At 36.6% G+C, this 16916-nt stretch overlaps 1 protein-coding gene across 1 annotated transcript in view; it reads left to right on the top strand.

Annotated features, from left to right (window-relative positions):
• HSD17B4 (hydroxysteroid 17-beta dehydrogenase 4) overlaps window positions 1-16464 on the top strand; it is a 104717-nt gene extending 88253 nt beyond the window's left edge. The window contains exons 21-24 of the mRNA XM_043912295.1: window positions 513-599; window positions 1922-2060; window positions 8047-8174; window positions 16119-16464. Coding sequence (XP_043768230.1) covers window positions 513-599; window positions 1922-2060; window positions 8047-8174; window positions 16119-16208 — 444 coding nt within the window. The 3' untranslated portion in view covers window positions 16209-16464. The remainder of the gene's footprint in view (window positions 1-512; window positions 600-1921; window positions 2061-8046; window positions 8175-16118) is intronic.
• The last annotated feature ends 452 nt before the right edge of the window (window positions 16465-16916 follow it).

Here is a 16916-nt window from a genome sequence, read left to right as displayed (position 1 = left end):
ACTGTGTATAGTTCCTACTTGAAATAGAAGGTCTGTTCATATCCAGTTTTGTTGTATATTAACCAAACAAATAATACTTTGAGTACCCTGCCTCATGTGGATTTTGTGCCATGCCTTTTACTATTTATCAGAATTAAGCAATTCTCATCCTGGCTCCCCACTAGACATATTTATATTGCAAAATAAATCCTCCAAATACCAATGCTCAGACTCAGACCGTTTAAATAGGAATCTTTGGAGATGAGACCTGGTCATAAGTATTTTTGAGAAAGGCCTCAGTTGATTCTATGGTTAGGGTTAATTACAATTTTAGTGAGTCATAAGCTTTCATGTTTATTCCTGTTGACATTTAACTTATGAACTATTTATTTAATTTGGATGATTTTCTTTCATATGAAGAAAAATGTAAATTTCTTTTAAAAGACTTTATAGTGTTTCACAATAAAATTTCATTTTCATTGGCCTTATAGAGTGAGCTGGTTTTTTTTCCCCCCTCTCATACGCTTTATAAGGTCCAAGAAACTGGAGACATCGTCATTTCAAATGCATATGTGGATCTTGTGCCAGTGTCTGCTGTTTCAGTGAAGACACCATCTGAGGTAGGTTATAACCACTGATATCCAAGTCATGGCCTTCTCTGGTAGCTCAGCTGGTGAAGAATCCACCTGCAATGCAGGAGGCCCTGGTTTGATTCTGGGGTTAAGAAAGATCCCCTGGAGAAGGGATAGGCTACGCACTCCAGTATTCTTGGGCTTCCCTCGTGGCTCAGACAGAAAGAATCCGCCTCCAGTGCAGGACACCTGGGTATGATCCCTTGGGTTGGGAAGATCCCCTGGAGGAGGGCATGGCAGCGCTCGAGAATCCGCATGGACAGAGGAGCCTGGCAGGCTGCAGTCCGCGGGGTCACAAAGAGTCTGCCAGGACTGAGGAAGCACAGTACAGCGTCCAAGTCATAGCCTGATTTATGAATTTCAGTTGAGATCACTTTAAGAGTGTCCAGTCTACTTTAGAAAATTCAGAGCTATGAAAGATTCTTAATTCTTGAACTAGAGACCATGAATTCAAAACTGCCTGGAAGAAAAGGAATATTCTGAAAATTATGAATTTCTAGAAAACTTTTTTTGTGGTGATACTAGGGTATCTTTTAAGAGAATATAATTGATTTTCTAGTTTTAAAGTAAATAAATCACTTGTTTAATAAGAAATCTTAAGTAAATAGTATTTTGGAGAAAGGTTAAAAAGTTAAATATCTCATACCTTTTTCTTGATTTAAAAATTTGTATAAAGCATTCAGTGCATATATAAAAGCAGTAGCATATATTATTTATTAAAACATTTGTATTACTGTCTATTAACATGCTGAAATTAATAAAAGTATTTATATTCTGTCTCCAGAATATTAACTTTGTAATGTTGAAGTTTTCAAATCCATGATATTTGTGTTTCATTATCCATATTATCACATAACTGAATGAAAATTAAAATATCTTTAAAAAGAATCTAAGATTAAAAACTTAAGAAATTTTAGAGCTAGAAAGAAATTCAAGTTTCATGTAATTTAGTCTCATTTTACAAATGAAGAAATGAGATCACAGAAGTTGATTAATTTGTCCAGTATCTTCCTGCTGAAGTTTATTAGGATATAAGTTGTTAAGTTAGTTCCTAGTCTACTTGTAAAATATTATTTCTGAATTCTGATAAAAGTAAAATTCTTTTATTAAGGGGATCGAGGTTCTGGGTGACATAAATAAATAGAAAGGTGTGAAAGAAGACTAGTGTAACAAAAACTAGTTTGCCTTTTTTATGTGCAGGTTTTTAAAAAAATTACCCTATTGCACATTGATTTTGTGATAGTTTTTCCCCTTGAGTCATTTTTACATATCTTTTAAAATGAAATGATTATCTTTTCTGTTTTTGCTAGGGTTCAGGGCTTCAGAGTACCCTTGTGTTTAAGGAAATAGGTCACCGCCTTCAGGATATTGGGCAAGAGGTGGTAAAGAAAGTCGGTGCTGTGTTTGAGTGGCATATCACTAAAGGTGAAAATACTGCAGCCAAGTGGAGTAAGTCCTGTCCCTATAACATTCTAAGATAACTCTTAGTCAATAGGAATAAGATATCCTTGTTATAACTAAAGCCTGTCTCTTTGAAGGTAGGTAAATCTTACCTTCTTCAGTAAGGTGTTTTTTGTTTTTAATGGAAATAATGGGTTTCATGGGCTTCCCTTGTGGCTCAGCTGGTAAAACAAATCTGCCTGCAATGTGGGAAACCTGGGTTTGATCCCTGGGTTGGAAAGATCCCCTGGAAGAGGGAAAGGCTACCCACTCCAGTATTCTGCCCTGGAGAATTCCGTGGACTGTATAGTCCATGGGGTTGCAAAGAATTGGACATGACTGAGCGACTTTCACGTTCAATGGGTTTCATGGCACGCAGACATGTATGTTTTTTAGAGATGAAAAGAATCAATTAAAATGAAAGTAATCTGTTTTGAAGATTTCATTGTAACACCTGAAATTAGTACTTTAAACGGTTGCCTTAGCTGTATGCTTCTTTAATCTTCAAATTCCTCTTAAACATAAAGAAAGTACATCAAGTTAAATGAAATATTTTAAAGTTTTGAGTAATTATCATTATATTTTAACAGATTTAAAATCACTTTTCTTCCTCCCCCCCCAAATTAACATTTTGGATTATCACCTTATTTATCAGTATAAAATCATAATTATTTTCTCAGTGTATAAAACTGGCAATCAAAGGTACTAATTTTATTTGATCTAGAAAAATTATCTATCAGAGTGCTGTTAGCAACCTGGCAAGGTATCCAATATGAGCCAAGTTGCTGCAGAGAGAAAGCAGTCACGCTTCCATTCACTTACATGGAGCTCCAAAAGAACCTTACTACCATTTTATGAAGAAAGAAAAATTAGGTGATAAAAAGAGAAAGGGAGAAGAAATTTTTTTTTTTACCATATCTTTTCTATCTGTTGTGTAACTGCATTCTTAATCATAGCACAGACTTTTCTGTCCTGTGGCCTAGTAAGAGACTGCAGGGTCGAATTTTAATTTAATTCTTAAAGTTGGGGAAGGTAAGATGAAATTACTAAAGATGAGTAAAAATATTTTTCTAGATTAGAAAATTTTCTCTTTTTTTATATCCACATAATAAAAGCACTAACACTTTTGTGGACTCACTTTGCTAGTCAGCCAGATCTGTTAGCACGTTTTTAAGTATCCAGTGTCTGTATGTCGTGACAGAAAAATGCGTAACTTTTTCAGATTTCTCTGTGTTTCTCTATAGGCGAAAGGACAGTGAAGTGAGTATACATCCATTCTGTTTCTCATCATCAATCATACAGACTGAGAAGCCACTGCTTCTAACAATGAGAGTATCTTAGTTCAGGCTGCTGTAACAAATATACTATCGACTGGGTAGGTTAAACAGCAGAAACTTATTTTCTCGTAGTGAGGAGGCTGCAGGGTCCAGTGTGAGGGTTCCAGCAGGGTTGGGTTCTGGTGAGAACCCTCTTCCTGGTTTGTAGATGGCTGCCTTCCTACTGTTTCCCCACAAGGCAGAGAGAAAGTTCATCTCCCTCATGTCTCTTCTTAGAGAGAGACACTAATCCCATTATGGAGGCTGTACTCTCATGACCTCATATAAACCTAATCACCTCCCAAAGGCTCTGTTTCTTTCTTTCTTTTTTTTTTTCTTTCTGTTTCTAAATATCATCGTTGTTTGGAGATTAGGGCTTCAACATATGAATTTTGGAGGGATATGAACATTCATTCCGTAGCTGACAGCCATTCATATTTTGTCATGAAACATGCTATTAATGAACTTTCACCATCGTTTCTTTACCTTTATACTATAGAATACTCTAGCCTTACTTTGATCTGTAGAGCATTCTTTCTTTATATTCTAACTATATGTTTATTTTATAGAATATTCTAATCTCTAGAGATGCTGGAGAAATATAGTATCCCAGTGAATGTTCCCTGAAAATTTTTGGATTTTCATGTTTTTTTGTCTTGAAATCCCAAGTGACAGGATCCTTTCATTTGTAGTCAAGCATCTATCTACTGATGTGGTATAGGGAGCATTCAGAATAGTTTCTAGCTCAAGAATTTTCCCCTTCCTTCATAATCGTGAAATATTACAGTGAGATCTCATGTAGTTAAGATGGGCTAAGAGCCCCTGGAATGCTGAGGGGCTCCACGAAGTGGCCTGTGATTGGCTTATTTATACTCTAGGACCATGTAAACTTTCAGGCCCATCTCAAGCCTGGTTGTAATCCTTCTCATAGTATACTATAATACTATGCTCATAGTAGTATACTATGGTGGTACCTGAAAGCAAGGATTGTAGACTGTGCTTCTGCAAGTCCCACAGCTGATGGTATGAACCATCTTCATTCATTATTTGTACACTACATATCATGCAGATAATGTGTCTATACAGACTTTTTTTTAAGGAAAAAATCTTTAGGTTTAGGATTTTACTTGCACAGTAGAAACTACTCTTTTGTAGATTTTTATTGTTTTTATTCTAAGATTACTGTTTTAGAGTGCCTGTTTAAATGCCATGTAAATCAGATTGTTTTATTCCTTATTACAACCAAAGATCACTGTAAATGCTTGTTAATAGTAAAAAATTTAAAATGTATCTCTAAATCAACTGAAACTTTTTGAGACCATCTTCTATTATATATTCCTAGAAAACATTTTGAAATTTTGTTCAATTGATTTTGGTTTCATACAAGTTTCTTTTTAACATGACAATTGCTATTCCTTTAAGGGACTGTATTTTCATTATATAAATTTTGGTGTATGTAAGTATAAAGTGGGAAATACTGATGTATAATCCCACTACTCACAGTTAACATTTTTGGTGTTTGTCCTTCTGGAAGACATTTGTGCTCATAGGAAGTGAATTCAGAAGAGATAAAGGAAGCCAAACATGTAATATGTATTTAGTTTCCCAAATTTCAGTATCTATTTTTTTCTCTAAAAATCTTTATCAATTAACAGTGAAATGTAGGTATCATCACTTGCCATTCTTTCTTTGTTCTGTCCTTACTTCTGTCTATGAATGATGGAATTCTACCTTTTCCCTATAGATGAAACTATATTAGAAGTTGAGTTATAAATATAAAGCACGGAATTTTTGAAGATACTGGTCATGGAAAGGAATGAGACAAGAGTGAGAAAAGTTGCTGGAATTGTGTGTCTCACAGTTGGCAGAATAGAACTCTGTAGAGATTTATAAAATATACAAGCAATTCATTCTGACAAATAGGATAATTTTCTTCAATATAGTGTCAATAACCAACTAATATTTTCACCTTATCTTAGTGTCACTTGCCTTGTAGACAGTATTAGAAAATGTGCTTATATTTAGTAATTGCCTTTTATTAACCTAGGCAAAGGGTTTTTTCTTATATTTCCACTCCAAAATGGGAATATTTGAATCCTGTTAATACTTACTTATAATTGATGCCTGTGGTTTTTGTTTGTTTTACTGTATCTTCTTCAGGTCCTAATTTATCAAAGCTAACAATCAAATTGGATCTTGAAGCTTGAACAGTTTCTCTGAAAGTGTTCATTATTCTCTTTAGTTATCTGTGTGTCTGATTTGATTTGATTCTAAGCTGTGTCTATCTTTTTTCAATTTTCATTGTTTCTCACTGTCTGTGTCCCTGAGCTAAATCAGAGCTGGCATCAGTAGAAAGTACCTAAGATTTTTGGCTTATGATGTTTTTTAGAAGATGATTCCACATTGGCATCTCTTTTTTGCATCTTGGTGCTTAATGACATAAAATAGGTGACTAAGTACCTTGACTTAGGGAATACCTAATTTTTTTTTTTGCAAGCTGTTTTTAAAATGTTCTTCTAATCATTTTAGTTGGCCCAGCCTTGTTCACATTATGGCAGACGCAAACCTGTTTAAAGAGAACAGGCTCAGCTACTTTGTTCACCTGTGGAACTGGGGTTACACAGAGTGACTACCCTTGAGCAAGTCTAGGAGCCAAGGGATTTGGGCTCAGTGGCCTGAAAGATGCATTCCAACCTAGAGATCCTGGACTGCGCCCATCTTCCTGCTCCTTCCTGTATCTCGCCATCCAGACAACACCAACAATGAATCGCTGGGCAGAGGTGTGTCTGTGTCGGGATTTTTAACAACCAAGTTAGTGTGAGTCTAAAGAGAACGAGGAGAGTTCTGGCATCAGGCTTGGTTTTGGCCGTGGAGTAGGAGGCATCTTCGTTGTGTCTTTCAAGGTTCGGCCCCTCTGAGGCCTGTGGTGCTTGGTCATGTCGGAGCTGGACGGCTGCCTGAGCGAGGACCGGTGTGGTCTCTGCCCTGCTGGGCTGAGGTGGTCTGACGGGGCTAGTCTTCTTGCTAAGAACTTTCCCCTTTTTAGCCCTCTTTTCGTTTATCAGCACTAGTTATTAGCTTTCCACAGAAAAAAGTTGTATTGCTTTATAAGAGTCTGGCTGTGAAGCAGCAGGTAAAACCGAGTGAGTGAGAGGGCGGGTCGATAGCACTTCATTAGAAGGGCCTTCATTAGCTGAGAGGCTTACTCCACGCTGAAGTATTAAGATTGTGTGAGTCCAGTTTTTTTTTTTTTTTTGTGAGTCCAGTTTTATTCCTGAGCAAGACTAGTGCATACAGCGGGCCTTAGACTCACTTGTGAGGAGTTAAAACAGTATGTTTTGCATGTCAGAGGTTTGCTTTTCTTTAGTCTTTCCTTTCTACCCTCTGACCCCTCCCAGTATTCTCTCCCTGCTCCCTCCCTGCCTGCCTTCCTCCTTCTCTTATTCTACTCTTGTTTTTAGCTACACAAATAACACGGAAAAACATGTTTGTAATATGTATGTACCAGTAAGAACAGAGCCTTTGTTCTTCACGCCTTATTCCTAGTATCTTGCATAATGTCTGAGAACCATAGAAGAAACGAAACAATGAAATGAGTGAATGAAACAAAGCAAAAAGTTTCCATTCTTACTCTTTCTCTTCCTCAAGGTGACCGTAGGTAGTCATGTTATTTATTTATATTTTTTTAGTTTAGTTCACAAAATTCTCTTCTGTGGACAGTACGCGTGATTTAATTCTGTTTTTGCAGCAGAACTTGGCTAACCAGTCTATATAATTTTTCTTACATGTGTGTGTCTTTTCTTGATCCTAAGTTGGGAGTTCCCTACACACTCTTAGGAAGAGTGATGTGATCACAGCTTCTTTGTAGTAGTAGAGAAAGCACATTCAAGAGGCTAAAGCTGGCTGAGTGGAATTGGCCTTCCTGGATGAGTGGTCTTGGTCACATGTGTGACAATGAAAACTTTCTAAAATGTAACGTTAACGTAAAGCTCTGTGCTATATAGAGAGCAATGAAGGAGGTAAATTTTTAATAGCTTTTCCAGTTACCCAGCCTGTTTCTGGAACACTTAATCCTGCTGTCTAAAACAGTTAAGGGAAAAGATTTTAATTTTAACCTTTATTCACAACAGTTAAGGCAATAAGCATTTTATAAATAAATGACTAGTTGAAATACTTTTAAAAATTTAATTTTACTGTCATTTAATTCATATGGCAGAACCTTTGATGAATTCAAGTTATTGAAAGGTGATGAGTGTGCATTCCCTTCCCCCACCCCAACCAATATGCAATTGTTTTAAAATTCTGTTTTCTTCCTTTGTTGACTGTAGAATCTTTATTTGAATCTAAAGACCTTAACCATATAACTTCCAACCTCTTAACTTCATTATATTATTCTACATTGATTCACTTTTCAAATCTCTCTATTGTGTAAACTTCTTCAATGAAGAAAAACTATTATTGATTTGATTCTTTTGAAAATCATATTCTTTATAAAAAGGACATCTCAAAAAATAAAGGATTTAAAATTTTTTTTCCTAAGTGATAGGTAATATATAATGTATAATTAACACCACAGTAACTCTGAAACTATGAAAAAAGTCTGCATTTATTTGGTTCATTTTATTCTCATGTTGTAAAGATAAAAATGACTGATATTGGTTTCTTCCTGTTTTTCCCAGCTATTGACCTGAAAACTGGTTCTGGAAAAGTGTATCAAGGCCCTGCAAAAGGCTCTGCTGATGTAACCATCACACTTTCAGATGACGATTTCATGGAAGTAGTCTTGGGCAAGCTTGATCCTCAGAAGGTAAAGTTCTTAAAATGTTTATTTATTTGTCATTATTGCTTCGTATTTTACAGTTGCAGTTTTTGGCTGACTCCAAAATTCTAGTTTATAAGACAGATTTCTTACAACTCTGAAGAAAGGCAGAGTTGATTGCAGTTTTCAAGTTGACAGATCGTATATTTTTCTAATAGAGTTTTTCAGCCAATAACTTGTTAAAAATAAAGTTTTGAGTGAAATGCTTCTTCAGCACATAAACAATATAAAACTCATATCTAGACCTTTTAATTTATCGTCATTAGTTCAGAGGTAAAAAACATATGATATTTCATAAAATTAGACATTCTTCCCTGATATATAAGATTAAGAATTTGTCTTAATCATCACTGTAAACTGGAAATAGAAAGATGGAATATAATAGCCAGTATCTTTCTGAAGGTAGAGACATTTCCGTAGAAAATTATGATTAAAACAAGAGTACCTTCACTGACCATTATAAGTTAATATTGTTCTGAAACCTGTGGGTAACCACAGACACACAAAATTAAAGTAACTGATGTAGCAACTAGAAGAGAGGAGGAAATTTTGTAATTTTTGAATCATGATTATGTAGCTAGAAATCCCAAGAAGATCAGATGATTCTTAGATCAGAGGAGTTCAAACAAATGGTTGAATGCACAGTAATTATTAAAAATAGCTTTCACATAGCAGCAACACCAACTAGAAGATATAATTTAAAAAATTTGTTCATAATAACTGCCCAAACTTCCAAGAACCAATGACTACCAAAACAAGAAAGGCACAGTGCTTATTTGCAGAAAACAATACAACTTTACAAGTTACAGAACAATTTGAATAAAGGAGAAAATGTTCAATTTCCCTGAATAGAAAGACTGAAAAGAATTATAAAGTTGTATCGTGGTTAAAAATACATTCTTTTGGCGTCAGATAAACCTGAGTTTGAATCTTAGCTCTGCCACCTACTCTCTAAACCTTAATTTTCTCATTGTAAAATGAATAATGATAATCCCAAAGAACTAAATGGACGATAACTAAATTCACTAAAATGCATGAAGCGCTTACTGTAATGCGAGGTACTGAATGAGCTCTCAGTTAATTCTTTCCCAGGAATTTATTTAGCACCTCGTTTTATTTGGGTGCCTGATGTGGCTAAACAAGACAGTGCCCCCTCTGGGCAGAGCTTAGTTCTGGAGGGAAATGGAAAAGAAATATAATTTCAGGTATGGAGAAAAATAAGTCAGAGTTACAGGTTACAGTAGTGGTTGGCAAACTTTTTCTGTAAAGGGTCCCGTAAGCTTTGCAGGTCAGATGGTCTCTGTTGCAGGTCAGATGGTCTCTGCTGCAACTACTTGGTTCTGCCATTTATAAAGTAGCCATGGATAATATATATTATGACTGAGTGACTGAGTTCCACTCAAATTTGTTTATGAATGAAAACAGGCAGCAGACTGGTTTTGGCCTTTGGGCTGTAGTTTGCCGACCCCTGGATTAAGAGTGTGACAGGATGGAGGCACTATTTTAGTTAGGGTTGTCCAAAACGACTTGATAGAGACCTGAACAAAGTGAGGATGAGGGAATGAACCATGAGGCTAAAGAAGCAACCAGTGCAAAGGCTGGAGGCACCAGTAGCTCTGCTTATCGGATATAACTGTGAGGAGGCCAACAAAATGAGCAGTGGGGAGAGAGACAGGAGGGGAAAAGGGAGAAGCAGGCATGGGTTAATCATACTGGACCTTGTAGATGTTGGTGAGGAGTTTAGATCTTGTATATGATAGGAAGGTATTGAGCTCTGGATTGACATCTGATTTTTAAAGGTCATTATGACTGCTGAGTGAGTAATTAAGAGTTCTTTTGGCTGATTCATGTCAATGTATGACAAAAACCACTACAATATTGTAAAGTAATTAGCCTCCAACTAATAAAAATAAAGGAAAAAAAAAGAGTTCTTTTGTAAGATATACTTGAGATGCCTTTAAAGGATTAAATGTAGGATTTAGGGAAACCTTTATGTAACATTTGTATAATCATTAGGAATATCAGGTCTTTGGGGGTAAATGATACTGGGAAGTTGCATAGTAAATGATAGTGGTTTGTGTCATTCTATGTACCATTCTGTCAATACCAGACAGAATGAAATTAACTGTGAAAAAATTAAAGCAGAGGCAAAACTTGATGCAAACCTAGCTGTTTATTAGTCTCAAAGATCTAGTCCTTAGAGAAGTTCTAATTAATACTAGAGGTTTTCTAAACTCATTGGGCTCAATTATGTTCTGCCCCAGTTTGGTGCTCTCACCCCGGTTCTTCAGCTGTCAAACACCGTATATCCTAGTGTACAGTCTCTCTCTGCACCAACTCTTGTCAACCTTGGTGGCTTCCTTCAGCATTCATAAAAATGACTTCTCTAACCAGATGACTCTTAGTTTATTGATATTGTTTCAAATTATCTTTCGGTCCATTCTGTATCAACTTTTGTCTTTATTGGAAGTATAAAATGTACAAATTCCAATACCTGTTTCAAAACATCACCATTTTCCAATACCATCCCTTGCTTGTTTTTGTTTTGTGATTCTTACTACTGATGTTGAACTTCAGAGGCCTCCAGTTTGTTGACACCACCACTTTCTGTCTGTCAACGCCCTTCTGTCTTTTTGTCTCTTCTTGTTCAGCTTAGATTTTGTGGTCCATCATAATAGCTCCCTTGAAAATATCCTCATCTCCCCGTATATCTCTCATCTTACTTGTGTAGAAAATTCCACCCTATTTTAACTCTACTCTCTGCCATCTTTCTATCTGTACCAGAATAGATGAAGGAGTTAGGAGGAAAACTGTACCACTAGACAAGTTGGATTCCCTTTAAAATTCTGATTTTTGTTGTTTATTTGCTAAGCCATGTCCAACTCCTTTGCGACTCCATGGACTGTAACCCACCAGGCTCCTCTGTCCATGGGATTGTCCAGGCAAGAATACTGGAGTGGGTTGCCATTTCCTTCTTCAAGGGAATCTTTATGACCCAGGAATTGGACCTGCATCTCCTGCATTGGGCAGTGGGTTCTTTATCACTGAGCCCACCAGGGAAGCCCCAGATTTTAATTACAAATCTCAAATAGTCTTTAAGCACTGTCTAGCAATCTTACCGTGATTTTCCACTAAGCTTCCATTCCTATTGTCTGAGATGTGTTTTTCATATTTGTCTTCAGCTGATGACCTTTCTTCATGCTTCTTTGGGGAAAACAAGAAAGACCTCAGATGAAAATATTTACCTTTCCATCACCAGATCTATTCTGTTGGCATCTGCACCTGCGTGTATTAGTTGCTCAGTCGTATCTGACTCTTTGTGACCCCATGAACTATAGCCTGCCAGGCTCTTCTGTCCATGGAATTCCCCAGGCAAGAATACTGGAGTGGGTAGCCATCCCTTCTCCAGGGGATCTTCCCGACCCAGGGATCAAACCTGGGTCTCCCACATCACAGGAGGATTCTTTACCATCTGAGCTGTCAGAGAATCCCTTCAGCATCTGCATCCATCTTCTTTTTTTTCCTGTATATTACGTTGAAGGAGGTCTCCCTCTTTCTGTCAAAGACATCTTCATTTCTCATCCAGGTATCTACTCAAAGTCATTGCTGCTCTCCTTCCACTCTTTTCTGCATCATTCTCTCTCATTTCATGATGTAAGTGGTCTACAGCACAGAGGCAAGCTAACAATGGTCTTAAAGCAATCCCCATCCAGCATGCCATATTAAATCTTTTTCCTTTTCACAAAAGAATTGTCTAAAGCAGTGCTGTCCTGGTTTTAATATTAGACACATGTTAGATATACAATGTGAGCTGCACATGTAATTAAAACCGTGGAAATTGGAGCCCCTTATACAGAGTGAAGTAAGCCAGAAAGATAAAGAACATTACAGCATACTAACACATATATATGGAATTTAGAAAGATGGTAACGATAACCCTATATGCAAAACAGAAAAAGAGACACAGAAATACAGAACAGACTTTTGAACTCTGTGGGAGAATGTGAGGGTGGGATATTCCAAAAGAACAGCATGTATACTATCTGTGGTGAAACAGGTCACCAGCCCAGGTGGGATGCATGAGACAAGTGCTCGGGCCTGGTGCACTGGGAAGACCCAGAGGAATCGGTGGAGAGGGAGGTGGGAGGGGGGATCGGGATGGGGAATATGTGTAAATCTATGGCTGATTCATGTCAATGTATGACAAAACCCACTGAAATGTTGTGAAGTAATTAGCCTCCAACTAATTAAAAACAAACAAACAAACAAACAAACAAACAAAACCCATGGGATTCTCCAGGCAAGAATACTGGAGTGGGTAGCCCTTCCCTTCTTCAGGAGGTCTTCCCGACTCAGGGATTGAACCTGGGTCTCCTGCATTGCAGGCAGATTCTTTACCGTCTGAGCCAAGAAGTGAAGCCCCATATAATAATGTGAGCCACATATGTAATCAAAAATTATCTAGCGGCTATGTTAAAAAAAAGGTTAAAAATAAACTCAAAAGGACTTGAAGATTTAAACATAAGACATGATACCATAAAACTCCTAAATCCAGTGAATATTTCTCTGTCTAGGTCTTTCTCCGCATTTTAGTAGCATTTAACTCAGTTAACCACCAACTTTTTGAAATAATTTCATTCATTGGCTTTTATGACACCTTATTCTCCTATTTTGCTTTTTCCACCTTTGGCTATTCTTAATCTCCTGTGGTGTCTTCTTCTTTTACCCCCAGCCATTGGGTTTTGGTATTTCTGAGAGCTCATTTCAGGACTCTTCTCTAAATAATACTCTTATTAAATGAGTCCATCTATCCTGTGGTACTTAGAGCCATCTACATGTTGTCATCTTGCAGATTTAATTGTCTCACTCAGTCATCTTCTCTGAGTTCCACAGTGATATAACCAGCTCTCTACTTGCGTCTCTGATGGGATACTTTATTATGCCCCATTTAGAACTTGTGATTTAATTTTCTCCCCCAAGTCTTTTTTCAGGAAATGGCACAGTGATCTGTCTACTGAAATTAGTATGCTCAATAATACAAGAATTGTCTTGGCATCTTTCTTTACCTTTGTATCCTTTGTATCCTTCATCCTGTTTGTTATTTCTCCAAAATGTATCTTTAGTATTCATTTTCTTCTCTCATCACTAGGGATATCATCATGACCTGAGTTTCCATCATCGCTCACCTGGCTTCCTGACTGGTCTTACTACACTTAGTCTTGCCTTTCCACCAATCTGTTCGCACGGGAGCCAGGATAATCTCTTAAGAATGAAATCAGATTACCAGTTATTCCACCTGATAAAAACCTCCAAGATTTTCTTTTGCACTTAGATAAAATCTAAACTACCTGTTATCATATTGTTTGTGACGCTTCCCTCGCCCATCTTCCCTGCTTGCCGCATCACTTATACTAAATCAGTTTACATTGCCTTTCCTCTTAGTTCCTTCCCATCGATTTTTATTCCTTCAACGTCTATTCATTTGCCTTTTCTGGAATTTCAATCCCTATCTTTTTACAGGACTGGCTTTGTTTTATCAAGAGTAGTTCCCTCCTGTTATATTTTTTCATAACCTCCTTAATAGCATTTATGTCTTTAATTACTTGTTCACATTTTGTTTTTTGACTTACCTATTGTAATGTTAGCACCCTGAGAACAGGGAGAGATGTCTCTTTTCTAGCATAAAATATTGCCTAGGGTACTTTAGATGCTCAGTTAATACAAGAATAGATTAAAGAAAGGATAGAAACAAGGAACATAAGCTCAATAATAGTAGTTTAGGCTGTGTAGAAATGTAAAACTTCTGCTTGTCAGGCTCCCTCTATAAGACATTCCATAAACCTGGGGAGGGGGGGAAATGATGGTGCATAGTATATTGGGGTCAATAACCTAAAAAATCTATGGGCAACAATAAGACCTCAGTGTAAAAAAAATGAGCAAAAGACATGAAACAATAATTAATGAGAGAGGGAGATGACTAACATACATAAGAACAATTACTAATTTTTCCCCAGTATCTAAAACATGCAAATTAAAGCATGTCATTTTTGCCTCAGATTTTCAAAGATTGGAGAAATAGTATTATTAAGGTTGGGATAAGAGAATTCACACGTAGCTAGAAGGAATATTCATTTGATACAGTCTTTCTGGACTGCACTGTGAGAGTTTCACTGACTTCTTTTATGGCAACTTACAGTTCAATAAAGAAAAGTTTGTTTGGCATTGCTCGGCCAAAAGAAATACCTAATGGTTCAGTTTATTAAATAGTTAGATCTAAACAAGAGTAGTTTTTTGTGTTGTCTTTGAGCAATGTCACTGTATTTCCTTCAAAAAATTTAAATACTCCAAAGTGTGTTTGAGTTCACTGCAGTGCCCTAGTGCAGTGAGGAACAAAGTTTGAAAACCATGATAATGGAAGTATGGTCAAGAAAATCTAAATGCCGTGATTCAGTAATTCTTCTTCTAGGAACCTGTCCTAAGAAAACAGTTAAGTAGGAACAGAGATTTCTTTACAAAATTCTTCTATTCAGTAACAACCACCACATATTGGTGTATTTACTTCAAGGAAATAGGTGTTATTGGTTCTTAAATCCCTCTCAGATTGTAGCTCCTGGCAAGCAGGTCTCAGTAGTGACTCTCTGCAGGAGTTGCAGACCATCACGTCTGTAGCTGCGCAGTGAAAGCAGTCTTAGTTTTAAAATTCCAGTGTCCAGTGTGAAAGCTTAGCACTTGATCCTGATTGAATGAAATTATCCTGTATTAATTTTGGGATAAAAAGTTTAAGTAGTTTTTGCTTTTCCTCCAGGTGGTGAGGATTTGGTACTGAGATTAAGTTGCTGCTAGTTAATGATCAGGAGAGACTGTTAAGCAGAGAGCACCCAAATTCAAGTCCTGGCCTACTTGTTGCTGGCACTATGGTCTTGAGCATGTTTTTAAGCTTTCTGAACATCTCTTTTGCTAGTATGCCCAGTTCAGGTTGATGGCTGTGCTTCCCAAGTGACATTTTATTTGTGGGGCTGCTTTGTAATGTTAAGTATACATGGATATTACTACTTTTTTCAATCTAGCTAAAAATCTAGAGACTTCTTTTCACGTCATATTCCATATCTTGTTTTCTTAGTAAGCTGTATGTGTTTTATCATTTTTATTTTACTGTTAGATTACTTGACAGTGGGGGAGAAATTGCACACATTTCTTTTGTCAGGTCAGAAAAGAACTGGAGCTCTTAGTGTTTTAACATGACGGCCTTTTACTTGTAATAATGAGCTTAATACCTACCTCTGTATGTCAGGCGCTAAGCAAAGAACTTTGCACACTGTTTCATTTAACTCATACAACAAAGCTGCTATTTAGGTGCTATTGTCCTACTCTTTATAGATAAGGATGCTGGAGCTCAGAGAGGTGAAGTCACTTGTCCACGCTCACCTTCCATTTAGGGGCAGAGCCTAGATTTTAACCCAGGCATTCTGATGCTGCAGCTTAGGATCTATGTACCGCTTTGTTGGACTATCTTATTTTGCCAATATATGGCCTTCTGTTTCATGAAGATACAATAAATATTTTAAATCTATTTTTTAAAGTTCTGAATTGAATGTTTTTATTGTTAGTAATACAGTAAAGCCTTTTTATTCATATGATCTCAAATTCACATTTAAGAACATGGATTAAAGCCAGAAGCATAGGTTGAAGCAGAAGCACCAGATCTTTCTATTCTATGGTTTTCTAAAATATACAAGCCATCTTTATTTTTTCTTAGATATCTAAAAATTGGGTGCTATTTATAATCATTAAACTATCATTGCTAGATAAAAGTTGCCTTTGTTGTCCAGAGTTGTTAACTCAATTGTATTCAGTCTTAACAATGATCTTTTTTAAAAAGATAGAAACTGTGATGTAACAAAGGTTGGTACTCTTTCCCTTTCTCCTTTCCAGGCATTCTTTAGTGGCAGGCTGAAGGCCAGAGGGAATATCTTGCTAAGCCAGAAGCTCCAGATGATTCTTAAAGACTATGCCAAGCTCTGAAGGATGTGCTACGTTATTAATTACAACAGAAAAATTAAATACTCTCTTCACCTAAATATGCAGAAATAATCCAGCAAAAATGATCAAAATTAAGGTACAGGGAGAATTGCTTAACATTTTCAGAATCCAGATAACTTTCAGATTTTTATTTTCTACTAATTTTTCTTGTTATTATTTTTACAAGGAATTGTAAGCTGGCACATGTTTATCCTTCTGTCCTTAGACCGATGTCTTCATAATAAAAATTTTCACCCAAGTCCAGTCTCTAGAATTGTGATAGCATTTATAAGTGGTAAGGAAAATTAAATGAGTAGAGGCTACTTTGGTGTCTTTTACACTGTATTATTTTCTCTTCTCTGATTTATTGATACCCCAATTTTAACATGAATTTTCATATTTATACTCATTTTCATACTGCTATATAATAGAGTTCTGTTTTAAGGCAAGATAAAGGTCTTTGTGTGTTTACAGATTTTCTTTAAAAATTTAGCAGTAGTTGATTTACAATATCAACTACTTACAAAACAGTAAGATGGTAGGCTCTGAGAGAGGGTATCAGAGGGCAGACAGACTGAAACCTGAATCACAGAAAGCTAGCCAATCTGATCACATGGACCACAGCCTTGTCTAACTCAGTGAAACTAAGCCGTGCTATGTAGGGTCACCCAAGATGGATGCATCATAGTGGAGAGTTCTGACAAAACGTGG

Source organism: Cervus elaphus, chromosome 9, assembly GCF_910594005.1.
Source record: "Cervus elaphus chromosome 9, mCerEla1.1, whole genome shotgun sequence".
Classification (NCBI taxonomy): domain Eukaryota; kingdom Metazoa; phylum Chordata; class Mammalia; order Artiodactyla; family Cervidae; genus Cervus; species Cervus elaphus.
Note: the sequence above shows the minus strand (reverse complement) of the source record. Positions and strands in the feature narration are given on the sequence as shown.